This window comes from Trachurus japonicus, chromosome 13, assembly GCF_045865225.1.
Source record: "Trachurus japonicus isolate A0001 chromosome 13, Traja_1.0".
NCBI lineage: Eukaryota > Metazoa > Chordata > Actinopteri > Carangiformes > Carangidae > Trachurus > Trachurus japonicus.
The window spans coordinates 32,313,246-32,331,974 of NC_140919.1; the positions used below are offsets into that span (position 1 = coordinate 32,313,246).

At 39.2% G+C, this 18,729-nt stretch overlaps 1 protein-coding gene across 1 annotated transcript; it reads right to left on the reverse strand.

Moving 5' to 3' along the window:
* Positions 1–1,227: 1,227 nt before the first annotated feature.
* wdr95 (WD40 repeat domain 95) lies at positions 1,228–17,050 on the reverse strand. Its single transcript, XM_085794487.1, has 30 exons — positions 16,859–17,050; positions 16,136–16,394; positions 14,868–14,921; positions 14,701–14,784; positions 14,467–14,532; positions 13,794–14,024; positions 12,782–12,867; positions 12,571–12,663; positions 12,449–12,494; positions 12,288–12,334; positions 11,197–11,314; positions 10,955–11,024; positions 10,210–10,450; positions 9,995–10,100; positions 9,607–9,758; positions 9,266–9,368; positions 9,010–9,116; positions 8,839–8,918; positions 8,698–8,752; positions 8,566–8,611; positions 8,154–8,213; positions 4,280–4,442; positions 4,098–4,193; positions 3,932–3,990; positions 3,141–3,273; positions 2,993–3,032; positions 2,499–2,587; positions 1,785–1,969; positions 1,553–1,654; positions 1,228–1,438 (listed from the first exon to the last, which is right to left on the reverse strand). Exons 1-29 carry the CDS (start codon positions 16,924–16,926, stop codon positions 1,586–1,588), a joined length of 3,006 nt encoding a protein of 1,001 aa, XP_085650613.1. The 5' UTR covers positions 16,927–17,050; the 3' UTR covers positions 1,228–1,438; positions 1,553–1,585.
* Between the last annotated feature and the right edge of the window lie 1,679 nt (positions 17,051–18,729).

The following is an 18,729-nucleotide window of genomic DNA, read 5'->3' on the forward strand; positions in this document are numbered from 1 at the left end:
ATTGTCAGCACCATCTTTACTATGAGGAACCTCCCTGTCGCATACAACTAGCTGCTTTACGGATGAAGTATCTGAAAAAATAATAACAATAGCCTATAAAATATAATAATTACAGGCTTAAAGGGATAGTTCACCCAAAATTTAAATTTCACTCATCTACTCACCCTCATGTCGACTAAGGGCTGGGAGAAGTTTCAGAGTCCTCTGTGCCTTCTTGGAGTTACAGGGGGGCTCGGCGCAGCACTGCATGTCCATATGACGGTTGCGAACGGGGCTTAATTTCCTTCGTCCAAAAAGACACACCAAAAAACATCAAAATAACTCCATAGTGCTCGTCTGTAATGTTCCTCTTGTATTGAAGCCCCAACATGAGAAATTAAATAAGTCCATATTTTAAGCTTGTTTGTAGCGGAAGCTCCCAGCACTGCTCTTCCTGGTCCGTCCAAATGTCGCGCGGTTTGCACTGACACCGGTGCAAATCTCGCTTGAACGGACCAGGAAGAGCAGTGCTGGGAGCTTCCGCTACAAACAAGCTTAAATTTTTTTCGGAACAATGTCATGTCAGGGCTTCAATACAAGAGGGACATTACAGACGAGCAGTATGGAGGTATTTGGATGTTTTTTGGTGTGTCTTTTTGGATGAAGAAAATTGAGCCCCGTTGGCAACCGTCATATGGACATGCAATGCTGCGTCAAGACCCCCTGTAACTCAGAGAAGGCACGGAGGACTCTGAAACTTCTCCCAGCCCTTAGTCGACATGAGGGTGAGTAGATAATGAGTGAAATTTGAATTTTGGGTGAACTATCCCTTTAAATAAAATACTTGACAAGGTTAAAAGATGTGGTAATGAGAGGTAAGAATATCTGGGATTCCCCTCTATAACTTTACAGGTAATATAAGAACATTTTTGTTGAAAATCATTAAATTGGTCACTTAGGTCTTGAGAATGCAGAGGTAAATGTGCTTCACAGCCTGAAGTCATGAATGTCAAAGTCATCACTGCTGCTCTAAGCCATTTTTTCTACACATATCTAAGTTATCTAAATGTGAACGAGAATCAGAAAAGTGTCTTATTTTATCATTCAAATCATCTAATGCTGTAGACCAGTTTTTCACTCTTTCATTTTTTCATCCTTTCATTGAAAAGCCAGGCCTTTGTAGTTATATACAGATATAATTTTCACCAGTATTTCACTGTATTTTATTTGAACTTTATGTTTTATACTTTTAGATGCTGCACTGACCTAGTTTCCCAAGTGTGAACGGTGCTGTTTCATCTTATTCAGTTGACTCCAGTTCCTCTGTGCTGCTTATGAAAGGATCAATACGAGGGAGCGAGGGAGAGGTCAAGTCTTGCACTGGTGTTTGGTGATATCCAAGCCTTCCACCATGGTGGTTTGATAGCTTGTTAGCATGCCTGACAATTCATGACAGGGTCTAAAATGAAGAAGGTACACTTACTCCAAGTATAAATCTGTTCAGTCGAGTCTAGTGTAAGAGTTGCATTGTATTATGTACATAGTCTTTGCTGTTACGATGGTTAGAACTCACACAGTCTTGTGCTCCTCTGGGTAAAACATGCTTTTAATCTTCTTCAATGTCTCTGTCACTGATGGATGTTGGAGCAAGTCTCAGCATACTGTGAGTCTCTGACTGCAATTAAGCCAAAAAAAAAAAAAGGGAGCAGGCGAAGTTCAGTTCAATTCAGCATTAAGGGTGAAGACAGAGAGAGGAGCACGCCTCACATAGCTCAGTTAATCATTTGTGAAACAATACAGCTCACCTTTTGCTCCCCGCTGTCAGCCTCATTCTCGTCAGGACCGACTGCATCAGAGAGGTGTGTTTTCACGTCCAACACTCCATGATCTGGAATGCTCAGAGGATGAATCAGAACCTCATAGGGGACAGCAGGATGCATCCAGGAAGATGAGATATGGATGCTCCAGCTGTCAGACTGCCCGAAGGTCCCTGTGGACAAAGACAAAAGTTAAAACAGTGGCTTCTTTAAATGTCACAATGTCTGAATTCCCTGTGTCTATGAAGCTACAGTACACTTGCAATGTTGTCTTAGGTGGTGCATTTTCCCAAATTAATTTAAATTATTAAAGAAAATGAATTGACATGCTGTAAACCTGGTGCTAGGCAATACTGATTGCGTAGGAGTGATGGTTGTTTACCTGCTTTCAGACAAAGTATAATTAAACTGCTGTGTAGTTTTCAGCGTGCGCTCTACTTGATGAGCACTTAAAGGTAGCAGGGCACATACACACTTTACAGAGTGTGGGAGGACGGGAGGACCACAGGGGCCTAAAGCTCATTTTTACCCCACGGGCTCTCTTGTGGGTTAATCCAACCATGTGTACAGTCACAGTGAAATGAAAATGCCCATAAATAACAGCTCTACCTTAAGCACTGCACTGCTCAAGATTAATGTCGTTTGCATGAACATTTATAATGTCTACAACGAGGGGATTGACGGATGAAAAATGACACCCACCTATGAATTCTCCACGTGTACTCCAGAGGCGCACAGTGTAGTCTGTGGATGAGGTAAGCACCACTTGATCATTGTCAACAATCTGCAGACTGGACCAGAATAAAGAAGCATGAGATGAAATGGGAAAAGGCTTTTCCGAGAGAATTTAACTCTATATCACCCACTGCGTTACCCCAGGCAGCATCTCACCTATTCTGATCCCACATTTAAGACCTTCCCACACACAGTCTCCTCTACTGTTTGTTAGTCTGAAGCAGCAAGAGAAAGTTCTACTGTTTCTGCTGCTACTGACCCCCCAGACTGAGGATGATGACTGCATGGTGCCACCAAGGATACCCATCCCAGGATGTACAGCATACTGTACAACCAACCAAAAGTTGAGGATACAACCTACATAAGTTTTTGAGCTACAGCCAGGCAATAACTCAAATGATGAGAGAAATTTCTCACCTTGAACAGATGTGTTGTGCATGAACTGTCTTTATTTCACATACCCAGAAACTCTGCTGGTGTGGGCGCGCCAGAAGTTTTCAGCTGAATAAATGGAAAAATTGAAAAAATGAAACAAAACAGCATTTTCTAACAGACAGAACACAATTTATGTCTAATGAAAGGCAAAGGCAAGAAAAGATTCAGCTCAACCTCTTGGTGATTTTTGATCTGGAGCAAACTTGGCCATGTTGTAAACATAGATGTAACCTATTCGGTCTGCAGCATATAGCAGTGTGTCTTTGTCCGTTTTGGCCAGTTTTGTAATTTTTTCTTGAAATCTGGACTGCAAAATGGAAAGTAGAGAAAAAAAAAACCTTTCAATGTCAGTACGTTTCTCTCACATCACGGACAAATGGTATCACAAATGACTCATTTTCATGGCTATAGCAATGCCTTTTTCTCATTCAAAGTAAAAGAATAAGAGCACGAAAATTATAGACTGATATCAATGTTTCCCCTGCTGCAGATTTAACACACTCCTCTTGATGTTCCCTAAAAATAATCACATATATAATTACATTATATAATTATAAAATGTGCTGGGCAGGAAACAATTTGTAGAAACTATTATCACATGAAAGTAAGAGAACCAACTGTTTCAAGCCATTGTAACCAAGTAACAAAACAGACACAGGGTATGGTAGCAAAATTGGTTTCAGGGGGGGTTTGTGTCTTTTGTGGAAAATATTAACATATTTATGTTATATTGCCTACAAAGACAATTTCTGCTTTCTTAAGGAGAATTTAAACCCATCGTCCAAAACAGTCCACTTTGCATTGCTGAGGGGAAGGTAAATCAGAGCTAAGCAAAGAAACTGCATACAATGAATCAACTTATTCTTAATCAGCGCTTTTGAAAACAAGATGAAGAAAAGTAAAACTAGAGCTTCACTCCTTGATATCTAAAGGTCAAACTAAGAAGTGTTAGAGAAGTATCTTACAGCCTTGAAGCTGCTCAGAAATCTTCCTCCACTGACCACACTCCAGATATTTATACAGCCTTAAAAAAAAAAACAGAAAACATAATTAACACTTATTCAAAGATATTGTGGGAGGAATGTATGGTGCAATCAGGCGTTGTAATTAACAATGATTATTATCACTGACCCATGGCCCCAGAGGACAGGAGAGCTGTAGCTGAGGAAAACTGCTGCAACTTGAAGTCCTTGAGGAAAATTATGCTGTGAACACTTGTGTCCAGCCCTACATAACAGAGATAAATGCAATCATCCACTCACAGGGGATTTTATTGAATACAGTCATCACTCACTTTGACAGTCCAAAATCACCTCCAACATTTTGATGTTCGGCCGAACGAGGGGTGGCAAAGCGACACTGTATACGTCCAGAAACCAAGTTCCACAGAAGAATCTCTCCATCATAACAGCCAGTGGCCAAGAGAGTTGGGGAACACTGTGCCACACAAAGGATGTCCTCATTATGGCCATTTTTCTGAGGAGAAACTAACAGTGAGTCTCCCTAACAAGTGGAATATGAAAAATGTATTACTGCCTAGACATAAAATAATATGCTGTTCAACACACTAGGTGATGTTATTTTCACTTCAGTCATGACTGCCTTATTATTTTGCTCCTACATAAAACTACAGGGTGTTAATTTTTTTCTTTTTTCATCTCTTGTGTGTTATTAACTGTCTGTTTGAAGTGTGTTAAAGCGGGCAAAGAAATTAATCTCTGCTGTCTCCTTTGCTAAAACCAGAACCTGATGTGACACTAATGGTACAGGACATTAAAAAAAATAATAAAAACAACTCATTTATCAAGGATTAATACCAATATCTTGTATGTAACAGCTACAACAGCCCACTAGCTTAGTGAGCCCAGTTCTATTCAAAGGTAACAAATGAGACCTGCCAATTCCTTGAAAGCTCAGCAGTTATGTTTTTTTGTTGTTTTTTTGTTTTTAATCTGCAATAAATTTGTATATTTGAACAAAGCCAACCAGCTAGCAGTAGCTTGCAGTTTGGAAGATTATATCTGATATTTTACAGACATGAAAGGTGGTTTCCCGCATGTTATGTATCTTTTAGCAACAAAGGGAATAATTGCACATCCCAAATACTACAAGGCTATTTCTTAAAACAGATCAATGAGTTTTCACACCTCACATAATAAATGGATATCTCAATGGTCACAAATCTGTGAACCAAAAACTTCAAGGAAATGCATCTCTGAAGAGGACAGAGTCTCATTAAACAGCTGTGAGGGAAAGTGTTATAAGATTACTTATTTCAAGGAACATATGAATATCAAAGAGGTCTAACTGACGCCTCGGTTTCAGCTTACAGTACTGTGGCCAAGTGTGCCACGCATTCTGGATCAGCAACTGACTTGATGTCAAGCCCCTGAGTGAGCTGACAAGCCAAACACTGCTCCTGTCACTGCACCTCACACTGATACAAAGTGATTCATCTTGTTCTTTATGTGCTCATTTCTCACTAAACCTAACAGGAATATTTGCTTAGAGCGATGCTGCCAACAAGAAACTACACACCATGAACCAAATCAAGAAAAAGCAGATGGCATTTTTGTACCTATGTTATACTCTATGCCAAAGCGAAATATTTATCTGAACTGGGCCATGTTTTAAAATTTTAATGAGAGGCAACACAAGACTGACCATCTGGTGGAAGAAAAAAATTTGCAAAGAACCCAAGGCTCAGTGAATAAGGGAAGGAGACCAGTATACATGCAACAACCCACTCATCTCCCTGCTGTAGGTCATTAATGAAAAACAATTTCAAAAGAGGGCTCTGCAGATAATCAAAGGGGTCTCTTTTCTTGGTAGCCACTATAGTGCAATCTTTCTGCTCTGTTAATGGGCCTTTTGTGGAGGGAATGTTACATTAGACATTATGAAAGAGATGGCAGGAGTCTAAGCATCACATCCTTGATCACTCACCATTAGTAAGAATCAATTTTCCCTCTTCTTGAACATTTAGCGCTAACCTGGCCACATCATAATGATAATATCAGAGGATGGAACTGTAATCTATTGTATGATATCATTGAGGACTGATTATAGTGCAGCTTTGAGAGCATGATTCACCCTCAGAGAAGGATGCTGTATTCACCAATGCAAGCAATAAGTGCTATGCCCAAAGCACCTACAATCAGAGAGGTGCTTTGCTTAGTTTCAAACTGTATAGCAGTGCAATGTGTGCTGTTTTGCTTTAGTCTTTCACATACTACAGTATGCAGCAAAAAGGTCTATGGAAGAGGAATTTAGTTTTCATTCAATATTCTATGTAAAGACAATATCTGGTGATATGATATCATCATGACTTTTCTTCCAGTGATACCATCAGGTCAAAATGTGTCTCATAAAATCTGCTGAAGTTAATTCCATTCACCCTCTTTAATACACTGTGTTTAGTACTAATAAGTAAATATTAGCATCTTAACACAGCAAACTAAACCCCCCACCCTACCACACGTGAATTCCAATTTTCTATATATCTAAGGGGGTGAATGTGAAAATAATATCTCAGAACATCATGTTCACGTTGCGTTGACACTGAACATAGTAGCATGATGACATTGTGCTTTAACTGACACTGATAAAATGATGCATGATGATGAGAATAAGTTGAGAATCAAATAATGAGAAATAAAATCCAGCAGGGTTTCATAGCTATTTCACTGCTTTGGATTACTGAACTACAACATTTCAGACATCGGGGTGATTTACATTTGTAATGGTGACATTACTTCAGACATTTAATCTAACAACAATAAAAAGCATGCAAGAAAGAGATTGTGCTGGGAGCACAAAGGGCATTACCTTGTGTTCTGAACTACACCAGTGATAATAAAAAAATAAAAAAAACATCCTCACATTTCACTGAGAGCTTAGACTCAGTGAAGCAGAGCCTGTCACAAACTACAGGTGCACTGACAGGTCAAAGCTTGGCTGAACAGGGAAAGCTATGTGATATGAAGACATCAACAATGATGTAGGAGAAAACTTGTATATAGTATGTGTACAATAAAGATGGAGGAAGATGATACATTTATGAAAAGAAATTAATACAGCTCAGGATAGAGAGTGTGTAGAAAATCTCAAAACTGAACCAAGTGGAACAAGGAAAGAGGAGGGATAAAGCGAGATGCGGGGGATGTGCTAACTCACTGCTTGGGTTAAGAAAAAAAAAGAAAAAAATCTTTAGGTGATGCTGCACAGTAGGGCAGAGATCAGGGAGGCTTTGTTACCCATCTGTCCTTGAACTTTCCATCCAGTTAGCAAAAATGCTTCTTAGAACCAAAGATGCCAGTGTCCTCTGTGTGACTGTGTCAAATGAACAAAAAACCCATCAGGAAAGCTTCCTCCTCACTGCTCTGTAGGTGTGAAAGTGACTGAGGTACAGCCAGTACAGCCAACTAATCCTACGTAAGATGCCTGTATATTTATATTCATATATCTGTATACAGGCACAAGATACCTTAACACCTAAGACATTACTTATCTCACCAGAGGTTATTTATCTAAAAAAAAAAAATTGCAGATGGAATATCGTATTGACATCATCATTATCTGATTACTGATACAATTATTTGAAAACATTTTAAAGGTATACTTAGTGCAACCATAGTTCATAATGTATAAGCTGAAATATGTACATAGTCATTATAATGGTATAAAACATAGCTTGTCCAGCTGTCACATTAGGAGTAAAAAATACAATATTTGCCTCTGACAGATTCATTCGATTTATGCTGCGGCCATGGCAGAGAATGGTTACAACCAATATACGGTACCTCAAAATTTTTACCAAAGTAAAGGGTTAAAAAGTAAAACCACATCCACCAGTTTTGCCATGAGTATTATAAAAAGGTAGACTACTCTAGGTGGTAACTACAGCGCTGCCTGGCTGGAGTGTTTTCCTGATGTGTTTTTGAACATGGATATGGTTCAAAAACAAAAAAACACAATTTGTCCTCTTGTCGTCTTCAGCACAGAAAGCTGTGCTTTTCAGAAATGGAACGATAACAACTGAATCTTCCTACCACTGTCATACAGTCTAAATGTCACACGGGAAAAACAAACTCTGATTTAGAGCCTGTTGAACTGCTTATTATTTTGTCCCACCATAACATATTGTCACAGAGTTATTGTCAAGACAGTTTTCTGTTCATTAATCACCAGATCATCCTGCCACGAAGGCTGCGGCCTCTGGACATGATGGAGGTCCTCTGGTATTTCCTGACAAAATAACAAGGGACATTTTACACCTCAATAAAACATTTTAATTTTGTTTCATCACAGGAGATGGTGGCTTGTACAATATGAAAAGAAAATTATTGACCTGACCATGCAACAAAAACATTTTTCTTAAAATTGTCTGATTGTATAATGAAAGTAAGAACTAAGTCAGGAAAGAACTATCAAGAACTATTGTTGTTGTATCAGAATAGAGCTCAGATGACAATGTAAACAAATGCAAATGGAATTCACTATGATAGAGGGAAAGAGAAATTGGAGAAATAATGGGAATGGGATGTCTGAAGTACAACTGACAAATGAAACCTCAAATTCTCTTTTCTTTTATACTCACTGGGTAAATGTCAATCTTCCTGTCACGGCCGACAGACATCACAAAGCTTCAAAAATAAATTGCACAAGCTCAACATGGATTCAAATTTATACTGAGGCAAGAACGTTTTCCAACTGCCACATCATTACTCACCAATTCCTGTGAACTTTCAAAAAGATGCAGTCGCACACCTCACGACATTTTCCGTCTACAGGAAAGATTGAAAGTGATTTTTCATCATTTCTAGATAATGGTGTTTTACTTTATACTTTCAGAGAAATTTTCAATACATACCCTTCTTTAGTATCTTTAGGCACTGGCCATTGTTGAAGTTCCAGATCTTTAAACATCCATCTCTTCCTCCTGTGATAAGTCTGAAAATACAATAACCACTGTAACATTATAAAGCAGTTGCTATGTTTTCTGAGCAGTGAAACATTTCACAAAGCGATTTGTATAATGCACCTCCTCGCTTTGATGTCAAATGCCATGCACGTGATAGCAGCCTGGTCGGGTGTGCCGCCAAACTCAAACAACAGACGACCAGAGTCAAAATCCCAGACTTTCACCACCTGGAACCAGCAACATTTTCATGCAGTTGTGTGTCACATTAAACATACCAGTCATGTACCTGTTTCAATACAAACTGGATTTATTCTCCAGTGAAAACAAGAAGCTGGTCATCTGAGTCAGTGATGCTGTCAAGTGTTAATTCACTCACAGATCCTTCAGAGCAGCTGACAACTTGACGAAACTCCTCACTGTATCCGCAGCACATTACAGGCTCGTTATGGGAAACAGTGAGGCGGCTGCAGAACTGTGGCCTTCAGAGGAAAAAGACAATGAACTGAATGACAGCCAAATTAAGCAGCTGCAATCGTCTGTGTAGAAAAATCTGTATGTTTTGGGTAAAGGTGGGATGTTTAATCCTCCAAAAGGAAATGCTGAAAATGATCGGATGTTATTCTATTACAATTTCACACACCATTATCCATTAATGAGCACCTTTGAGGAATATCTGCAGAGCATATATGAATAAAACACATGTGCATGGCAACTAACCTGATCTTTAGGGAGAGCACAGCCATAGAGTCTGCTGCAATGAAAAGGGATTTCATGGCAGATGAATATGAGCATGCAGATATGTCACCATGAATCCTGCTGGCTTTGGAGTCTGCTGTAAACAGGCAACACTGGTCTTGAAGATCCCAGATCTGAAATAGGAACAGGCATATTGCATATTGGCATCATTTACTGAAATAAAAACACACCATTACAAGTAGAAGTGGCATTCAAAATTTCACCTAGCAATGATATGAACGTCAAGTAACTGTAATTAGTTATTTTCCACTACTGCTGGCAAACTGACCACTGTGTCTTACACTAATGCTTCAATCATTTCAATTTCTTTTGACAAAAAGCCCAAGTGAAAAAAAGAGTCATGTATCACTTTCACAGTGCTGTCAATGGAGACAGAGAAGATCTGACTGTCCTCTGAATGGATGCACAAGTAGGTGATGGGGGCAGAGTGACCCTTCAAAACACCAGTTGGTTTCCTAAAAACATAAACAGAACAAAGAGCAAGTGGTTTGTAAATTAATGATAATATAGAATTGCCTTTGAAAAAAAAACAAAAAAAACATCCTGTGAGTCCTGATCCCTCACCCAGGAAAATGTGGGTTCCACATCCGTATGAGTCTGTCCATGCCTCCAGTGACCAACAAGCTGTGCTTCTGACACAGGTCAAAGGTCTTGACACCATTGTAAATGCTGAAAACTGTCTGGTCACATGATGCCCGGACCTGTGGAGTCCAGCTCAGTTGGACCTTCTTGGTCTTACCTTCATAACAAACCTCTCTGATCTCATTCAGCTGCTGCTCAGTGTTTGTTAGAGGCAGCACACAACCTCAGGGAGGGAAAGCAAAAACGCAGCATCAATCTAAACATTCAAAGGGTAAGCCATTATGAGAATAAATGAGCAAGATGAAGCTGGCAAGTGGACATGCCCACGTACATGGGCCATCACACACACACACACACACACACACACACACACACACACACACACACACACACACACATGCTGGCATTGATTGGTGAATTAGTGATAGATGAGTCATTATGAGTCATCCCTCACAGCTCTCACACCAGGCTGCCACATGCTCGACACAAGTATAATTACTCATCATCATCACATTGTACAATAAAAGATTTTGTTCATTTTGTATGATCATTTTCATCGTGCATCATATCATTTGTATTTGTTTATTTGACTCTTTCATGTGTCCAAGGATATGTTTTACATATGAAACACATCAATCTTTTTTTGTTGTTGTTGCTATTTTTCTACTTTGACAGAACAAATGCCAAAAAGGGTAAATGCAGAAGAAACAAGCTAAGCATGAATTACCTATGACAAGAGAGGAAGATTCATCATTTGATGAGGAGACAACAGCTTGGAAACCTTGAAAATATCTAGCCTAAATGCAGAGAGAAGAGTTAGTCTCTTGGTGAGTTCAAAGATTATCCATTCATAATAATAATGGGTAATGCTACATCATTAAACAACATTGCCACACAGTTTCTGCAGATATTATAATGAACGTGTGTGTGTATACAGTAAATATAGAAATGCATGGAGATATATGTCACCTGAGTCACCCAGTCATGATGAACCTTCCATCTGACAAATGTCACATTCGGAGAGACCACTGCGTTGTCGATAGTTATACTGGGTATGTTTTCAACCTTTGGTAATTTATTCCATAATCTATGAAATAAGACATTGAGATTTGCAGTCAGTCCGGAAACTGGTCACATTTTCTGAGCCTGACATGTACCTACACTATATATAATTTCCCTGACTGGCAGGGAGCCTATAAGCTATTATTTTTCTCCACAGCCTTCAAGTAAGACCACTGGAACAAACTAAGTGCGGCTCTTTATTTCTCTTTATTTGAGTCTGTGAGCTCCGGTATAACCTGAGAAAAATAGCTACATAATCTGAAGGACATGCCATATAACCTAAATGTTCTTAAAACATGTACCTTATCTGAGTGGTGGCTGCTTACAGTAAAAAGTAGGGGTGGGAGAAAAAATCGATTCACATAAATATTGCGATATCTTTTTTGACGATTTATTTTTATTGTTTTTTTGTTTTTTTTTAATATTGTGCAATGTGCATTTGTTAGCCTTTTTTTAACATACAGAGAGTACAGGTTTTGAAAAGGGTTTAAGCTCACTTTATAATGGAGTATGTTAATTTATAGGCTCCTACAGTATTTGTGTGCCGATAAATGTTAAAAATGCAGACTAAAAATCGAGAGTATCGTCAATATCGTAGAATCGCAATTTAAATCGAATCGCCATCCAAAAAATCGTAGAAGAATCGAATCGGGAGAAAAGCATATCGTCCCAGCCCTAGTAAAAAGTAGCCTATAAGACATTTGCAAAGAAGTGAATTAGAGACTGGAAAATGTATTCCTTATTGTGAATATACAGGAAAATATAACATACCTCAATATTTCATTAAATCATTTTAAATATTTGTCCGTCAAAGTTCAGTATTGCACTTTTTTTTGATTATTCCATTCACACTCTAACTCTAACAAAAAGAAGAAAATCACATAGGAGGATGAGGACCTGTACATTTAGTCAAAAATAAGCCCTGAACATGCAAGAAGAAAGACTATCATTGGAAAATGATATCTATACTGTATAAATCTATATAACAGCACAGTCACCTTAGGGTATCTCCAGCAGATGATATTAGAATGATCGTCACACACCCCTGAGACATGAAGACAAAAATGACCCTCTCCAAGGATTAATTATGCAGGATATAACAAATGAGTTTAGTCTGATCAATGGCTCTGCTAAATTAAAAGAAAAAAAAAGGACCGACCTCAGTGTCTCCATACAGAATACAACACTTATCAGGACCAGTGTATCTATAAGGGGGAAAAAACAACCTTTACGTATTTGTACATTTTTGAAAGTATATTCACATGTTGCTTTGTTGCTCACCCATAGTCTAATGTCAGAGGTACTGTGTCTAGTGCACTTATCTGGCAGTAGGGCTCCAGAGTGGAAAGCTCATGAAGCTGGATCCCCCTGTCCCTGCAAGATAATGAACACATGCACAATAAATAAATTTAGCATAATCAGAAACCTGCAGGCGACAAGTCCAGTAAATTCTCTCAATAAACAATCCACTCTTTATGTAATTTTTTATTACCCTGTTCCAATCATCAGCTTGTTGTACTCCGTCATCAGAGCGAAGTCACTGGCCCACTTTGACTTCCTGTTGGAGGCTCCTTCATTCTGTTAGAGAAAACCAAGTCTTGTGTTGAAAACTCAAACCCTTCTAAAACTTGAGGCTACATAAAACTACAGGAAATTGACACATATATCTGAACTACTGTAATGTTATTCAAAAGAGAAGCTTAGATTTAGATACTTGTGTAAGTGCAAACTTAACACCACCATGTATACAGTATGTGGACAATATTAAAGGCTATATTATTTGAGTTCCCATGAAAAGATTTTTTTCTTTTTAACTGAACAGATATTGCCTGGTATATTAAGGAGTAGAGATGTTTTCCCGGTCCCACACTGTACTCCTCCACAGGAGCATAGTCTGGGAGCTGTTTTTTTTCTCCTCCCCTCTCTTGTTTCTCCCCTTTTCCTTCCCCCTCTTATCGCCCAGCCATCTTGTTTTGTCTGTCTTATTGTACAGACGGGTTGATTGCTGTAATTTGTATAGTGACAATAAAGGCCGATTCTAATTCTGATATCTTATTTTGTTCACCCATAGCACTGTAGTTCATTCTGAACCAACGTGACACACAATGTCCTGCTGCTGTAAATACAGTATGCATCAGTGCAGCAAATGTCAGCGGCTAAAAATAGTCCCTAGCAAATCGACCATTTACTCCTCTTTGAGTAACAAAAACTGCAGTGTTTTGCTGTTTAAGGAGTAGAGACGTTCATAAAGATTTGGGTCTTCACGGCACGCCACAGAAAAAGTGAGAAAATCATAAAGTTGTTTTGTTTTTTTTAAATACTTTACAAAGTTTCTTTCATTGTTATTACAAACCAGATAATGTTCCTCATCTCTTTGTATCTTTGCAGGAAAACAGAAAGTATCGAGAGACTGGATAACACCTTGGTTTGTGTGTTCCAACAGGTTGTGCTGACAGCAAGAAAAATACACAATGACACCAGAGTATTAAGGTGAATTTACATACAAATATCTGTTTGGTCCTCTGGGATTTAAGTTCAGGGCTCCAGAAGCAAACAGCACCGTCTTCCTGCACTGTTACAGTGGTGCCATCATGGGTGGAGTGGATACAGACGACGGGGATGCCATGACCCAGCGCCCTCGTAGTGGCCGGCAGAGTGAAAGCCACCTCCTTACTGCGTCTTGCACTGTCCTCCTTCTCTTTGTGCTGCTGAAGCATGTATGTGCAGAACTGACCCTGCATCACATGACTGTGTTAGAGCTGTACATGTTTAGGTTCAGGTATTCTGCATGCCCATAGTCATTCAAGTGAGTAAAATTGTGGAATGAAAACATCTACAGTACTCATCTCTTCTTGAAAAATGTACAAAACAGGACAATTTTCAGCTTTGTAATTCATACAACAAAGAAAACTCAAAAAATAACAGTTGAGCATTACTTCACGTTCAACATGGTCTTAGAAAAGCTTATTTAAACCAAATCACTGTGTTCGGGTTAATTCCAGTCACATTTTCTACACATATCCTTTATAAAATAACCCTGTAATTTTTTTATATAGAGTTTTTTCCCCAGAATCCTGGTGTTATAGCAATCATGAAAAAGTGTTAGAAACGAGGCAATTCCCCTCACACTGAAATGGTTGCATGCTCCACAAGAAACAAATATGAATGCTATCTCACCCATGAAATCCTTCCTTGGCCTGAATAATCAATCTTCTTAAATAACCCTTGAATCTGTGTATTGCTCTGTGGGATTCAAAGAACAAAATAATTAAGAACATCAACACTCATTCTAAATTAATCAATTAATTGTGAATGCTTGTCTTTAATTACAAAGGAGTGAGACACAGGAGAGCAAAGTGACAAGAGTCTGAGCAAGAGTATGATATAAAGAAAAATGTCACACTGTCTTACTGTGTTAGGCAAATCCAAACACTTCTTCACTATTCGTACAAAATTCTTTGCATCGATGCATCTCAAGCAGCCCGTTTCAAAGTCCTTTATGAAGAAAAATACAGTCATGTCTCACAGGAATGAATAACCAGACTATGAATGTGCTGAAAAAAACATTCACACACTACCTCAAAAGCTGTTTTCATTTTCCGGAGGTTGTCGAGTGATATCGTCTCATCAATCTCATTTGAGAAGGGAAAAAATGGTTGGACTATATTATGGCATTAGCCAGTTATTATTATTGTGAATATTACAAGAGAAGAGCACAATGCGCAATGAAAGCAGTAATTAACTGGCATTTCTTTTTTCAGTTCACTGAAATCTACTCACCAGGCAGTTCATAAAGTCTGAGTGCTAAACACAAATCAAGGTTAGAGAGGAGACATTGACAGTGCATTTTTACACTGGAAACTGTGTAATTATCAGCACACATAACTAGGGCTCCACCTCTGAGAATTAGTGACTATCTGTCATGGCCACAACAAGCCACCACCGACTATGACATGTCCCTGGGATGCTCACACAAGGCCAGATGACAGACCACGCTCTCTGCGTTAATGGCCTTTCTTCAATTTGCCTCAGTTTCCTGGCAACGGTCCCTTGATCCATGACATGCTTTGATCTATCATTAATAAATAACAGGGATAAACAGCCTAATTCCTCAAGGATGTAACCAGAGTCGAGGTTTCCCTGCGGTATCTCCTGAATTGCTGAGATAATTATTTAATCAGTCAGAGTGATGCAAGCACTGAAAGTGTTCACACAACCTCGACTGCTCTCCAAATCCCTTTATTAGAGCTACACAACTTTGAACTCCTGAGCCTGCTCCGCTTAATCTGCTATGGCACATTATTCATTATATTAAGCAGGAGAGTGTGACTGACATCTACAGCTGGAGCCCGCAAACTTCAGCTGATGCATTTGCACCAGACTCCTACATCACTCTGTCATTCCTGTCAGCTTGACAGCTTGAATCTGAATCAACTGGGCTCCTTTTAAGTAGTTGGCTCAGCAACTATGTTTGTTTTACTTTGGCCTGAAACATGGCCATCCTCAGGCTCTGGGATAGATTGTCCTGGCCGAAGCACTGTCAGGCTGCAAGTAAATTGATCATCAACTTGATTTAAAATGACATTTTTGGCATTACTTCACATTCTTCTGCTGGTGAGATATGAGATGAAGTTGAGTTTAAGCACTTTGGGAAGAGTCTGTAAACTACAAGTGTAGCAATGTAAAGCTCTAGTGACACCTTGAGGCAAAAAGCAGCAACTTTAAGAAAGCCATGAAACCTCAACAATTTACACTTGTGAAGACTTCTGAGATGCAGAGACAGGTTTAAACGGGTGACATTTAGCTGTCTAATTTCACTTTCAGATGGATGTTTTCAGAACCGTACCTCGAGGCTGCGGAGTCTGTGAATCGAATCAATACTGAGCTGTTGCCGTCTCATGATTGGAGCCTTATCTCCAAGTGTGACAGAGTGTCGTCTCCTGTTCTGTTTCAGCAGCTCTCGCATCAACCACTCAGGCTGCTCTTTGCTGTCCTCGCTTACTCGTCTCTGTGCCAAGAAGTCATCTGCAACTATCTCACCCCGAGATCCAGGTCCAGAGGTGTTTCTCATCCTCTTCCCAGAATCCTTCAGTTCAGAGAGGATGCTGGAGGATTTGAAATGTTATTTTAATTAAATGCACACTGTTTTTTTTAGTACACTATATATAGGCCTACTTTGGGTTAATGTTTTGACTGCACATAAAAAAGCTTATTGCATCTTTACTTGACTCAGCAGGGTGGTCTACATATTTGGATTGCAGGGGTGGTTTACATCAAAACTACATGCAAATCAATGTAACATTAGGACTGTGATTAGGAGTCCCATGTGAACAGGCTTCCCATACTACAGGATAACCACTCACTCCTGCAACAGATGGCAACTTATGCACCATGGCAACAGTAAACATTCTCTGAAGAGGATCAATGCATGACAACAAGAGTAACAAGGTAAGGCCTCAACCGACATCTCTCGTAAAGATATTAACACATTCATCTAAAACAAAACAAAACATACATTTAGATGAATTGGAGTGGCACTAAGTCAAAATTCAAAATAGTAGAATTTTACCTGGTCACATGTTGGGTTTCTAATCTTCCAGATGCGGAGGAAGAGCGTACTTTTTTCCCCAGTGGCATGCTTGTCAGATGGTGAGTTTCAAAAGTTGACTTGATATCAAAATGAAAAACAGACTTCAGAGCGCCACCGTTTCTGAACCAGAGATCCAGACAGAGGTTAATCAGACAGACCTAGCATTGTCTACCTGACACTCACTCTAGCATTACACCTGAGCAGAGCAGGTGGCCCCATGGTAACTAAGAAACCAGGAGTGACAACTGAGACTACGAAATTACAAACAAGAGTCTGTGCTTACAGAGGGGGAAGCAGCTTTGTGTGTTAAACCATGTTCAGTATTGACATATTGCTCTGTTACAATATGCTTGAATCATTACAATACTGCAGGAAATATTAGGTAGCCTAATCATAGTTTAAATCATCATCATCAATGTTTATTCAATTTTTTTTATTTTTTATTTTAGCTACCAAAAGAATTCATATTTTTAACAATAAAACAAAATGTTTGTCTCTTTCAGAGAGACTTGGAAAACAGAATTTTACAGAGCAAAACAGGGAGCATGATGAATCAAAAAGTGGTACTGCTGGTAACAGTCTGCAGACAGAATCCATTAAATGATGCAACAAGTTTTATTCGGCCTTGTTATCAAGCTGCAAACAGTCACAGCATTATGTCAGATAGCAGAATATGGGGGCGACGAGACATGAAGGCAAACAAATATCTTTTCATCTCAGGGAAATCTTTAATTATCACAACACACAAGTGATATGCAAAATGAGCAAATTAGTAGCCTATGTGAGACACTTTTAATCTATTATGCATTATATTATATTTTCCATTTAATTTCTTACCCATATGAAAATGTTTACACACGCACACAAACAAAACGACACAACAACAACAACTTTCAAACAAACACAGATATACAAACCACCTACCTCAGCAATAAGGTTCAGAGAGGTCATGGCCTACTTCATATCCACTCTGATCAGCAGAAATTAAATACATCAGCTGGAAGAGATGAGCATCTTCAGTCAAACAGTTTTCACAGCTTCCTTTTCTGCAAAGACGTGCAAATCTTGAGTTGCCTGTGTGTGGGAATCCTAAAACACTCAGTTAAAATGCTATAATATAAAGGCAAAAAAATGATGCCAACTTTCCCCGCAGGTAAGGCTCTGAAACTGCTGCATCTCATGTGGTGGCAGACCCTTTAATACAGATTCAACAAAACCTGTCATAAGTTGCCAAATCTGCCACAGCAAGCGACCATGTCAGAATCTGCTGCTGTTGTGAGACTGGTTGACCATCAGCTCAGGTTTTTGCTTTTGCATAACTGTCTCCCTTATCCTCTGTGTCAGTCCAAACAAAGGCACAAATCATCTTCCTGCATTAGTATTAATGTGGTCATGTCCTGTCCAAGAAATTCCACAACAAATGGAATATAACACTGAAAGAAATAAGAAACAATGTCATTTGCAGTGACGGTGTGGTTTGAACATACCTGAGTGCTTGGATGTCTTGGATGCTTTCATGTGAGTAGACTTGTCACACCTTGAGGCATGCCCATGAAGTCACATCTGTAGGTACAGCAGTACTGTGCTGTCAAGGCCTTACAGATCTCTCGCTCAGATGGGGGACATTTCTGAGGGAACTTGACATACTCGGGGCTTCGTGTGGTGTCCCTTGGGTACCCTCCAGTCCACATCATGAAATACTTGGGGAAAACAGTTTGATTTATAGGTCATGATGTGCTGCGAGAGGTCAAGCGGCATTCAACCAGAAATGTAAAATTGAGGCCAGCACAGCCTAAATACCAACCTGAGAGGAAGTTGGTTCTCCCTCCAAATAAATTATAAAGGGTGTC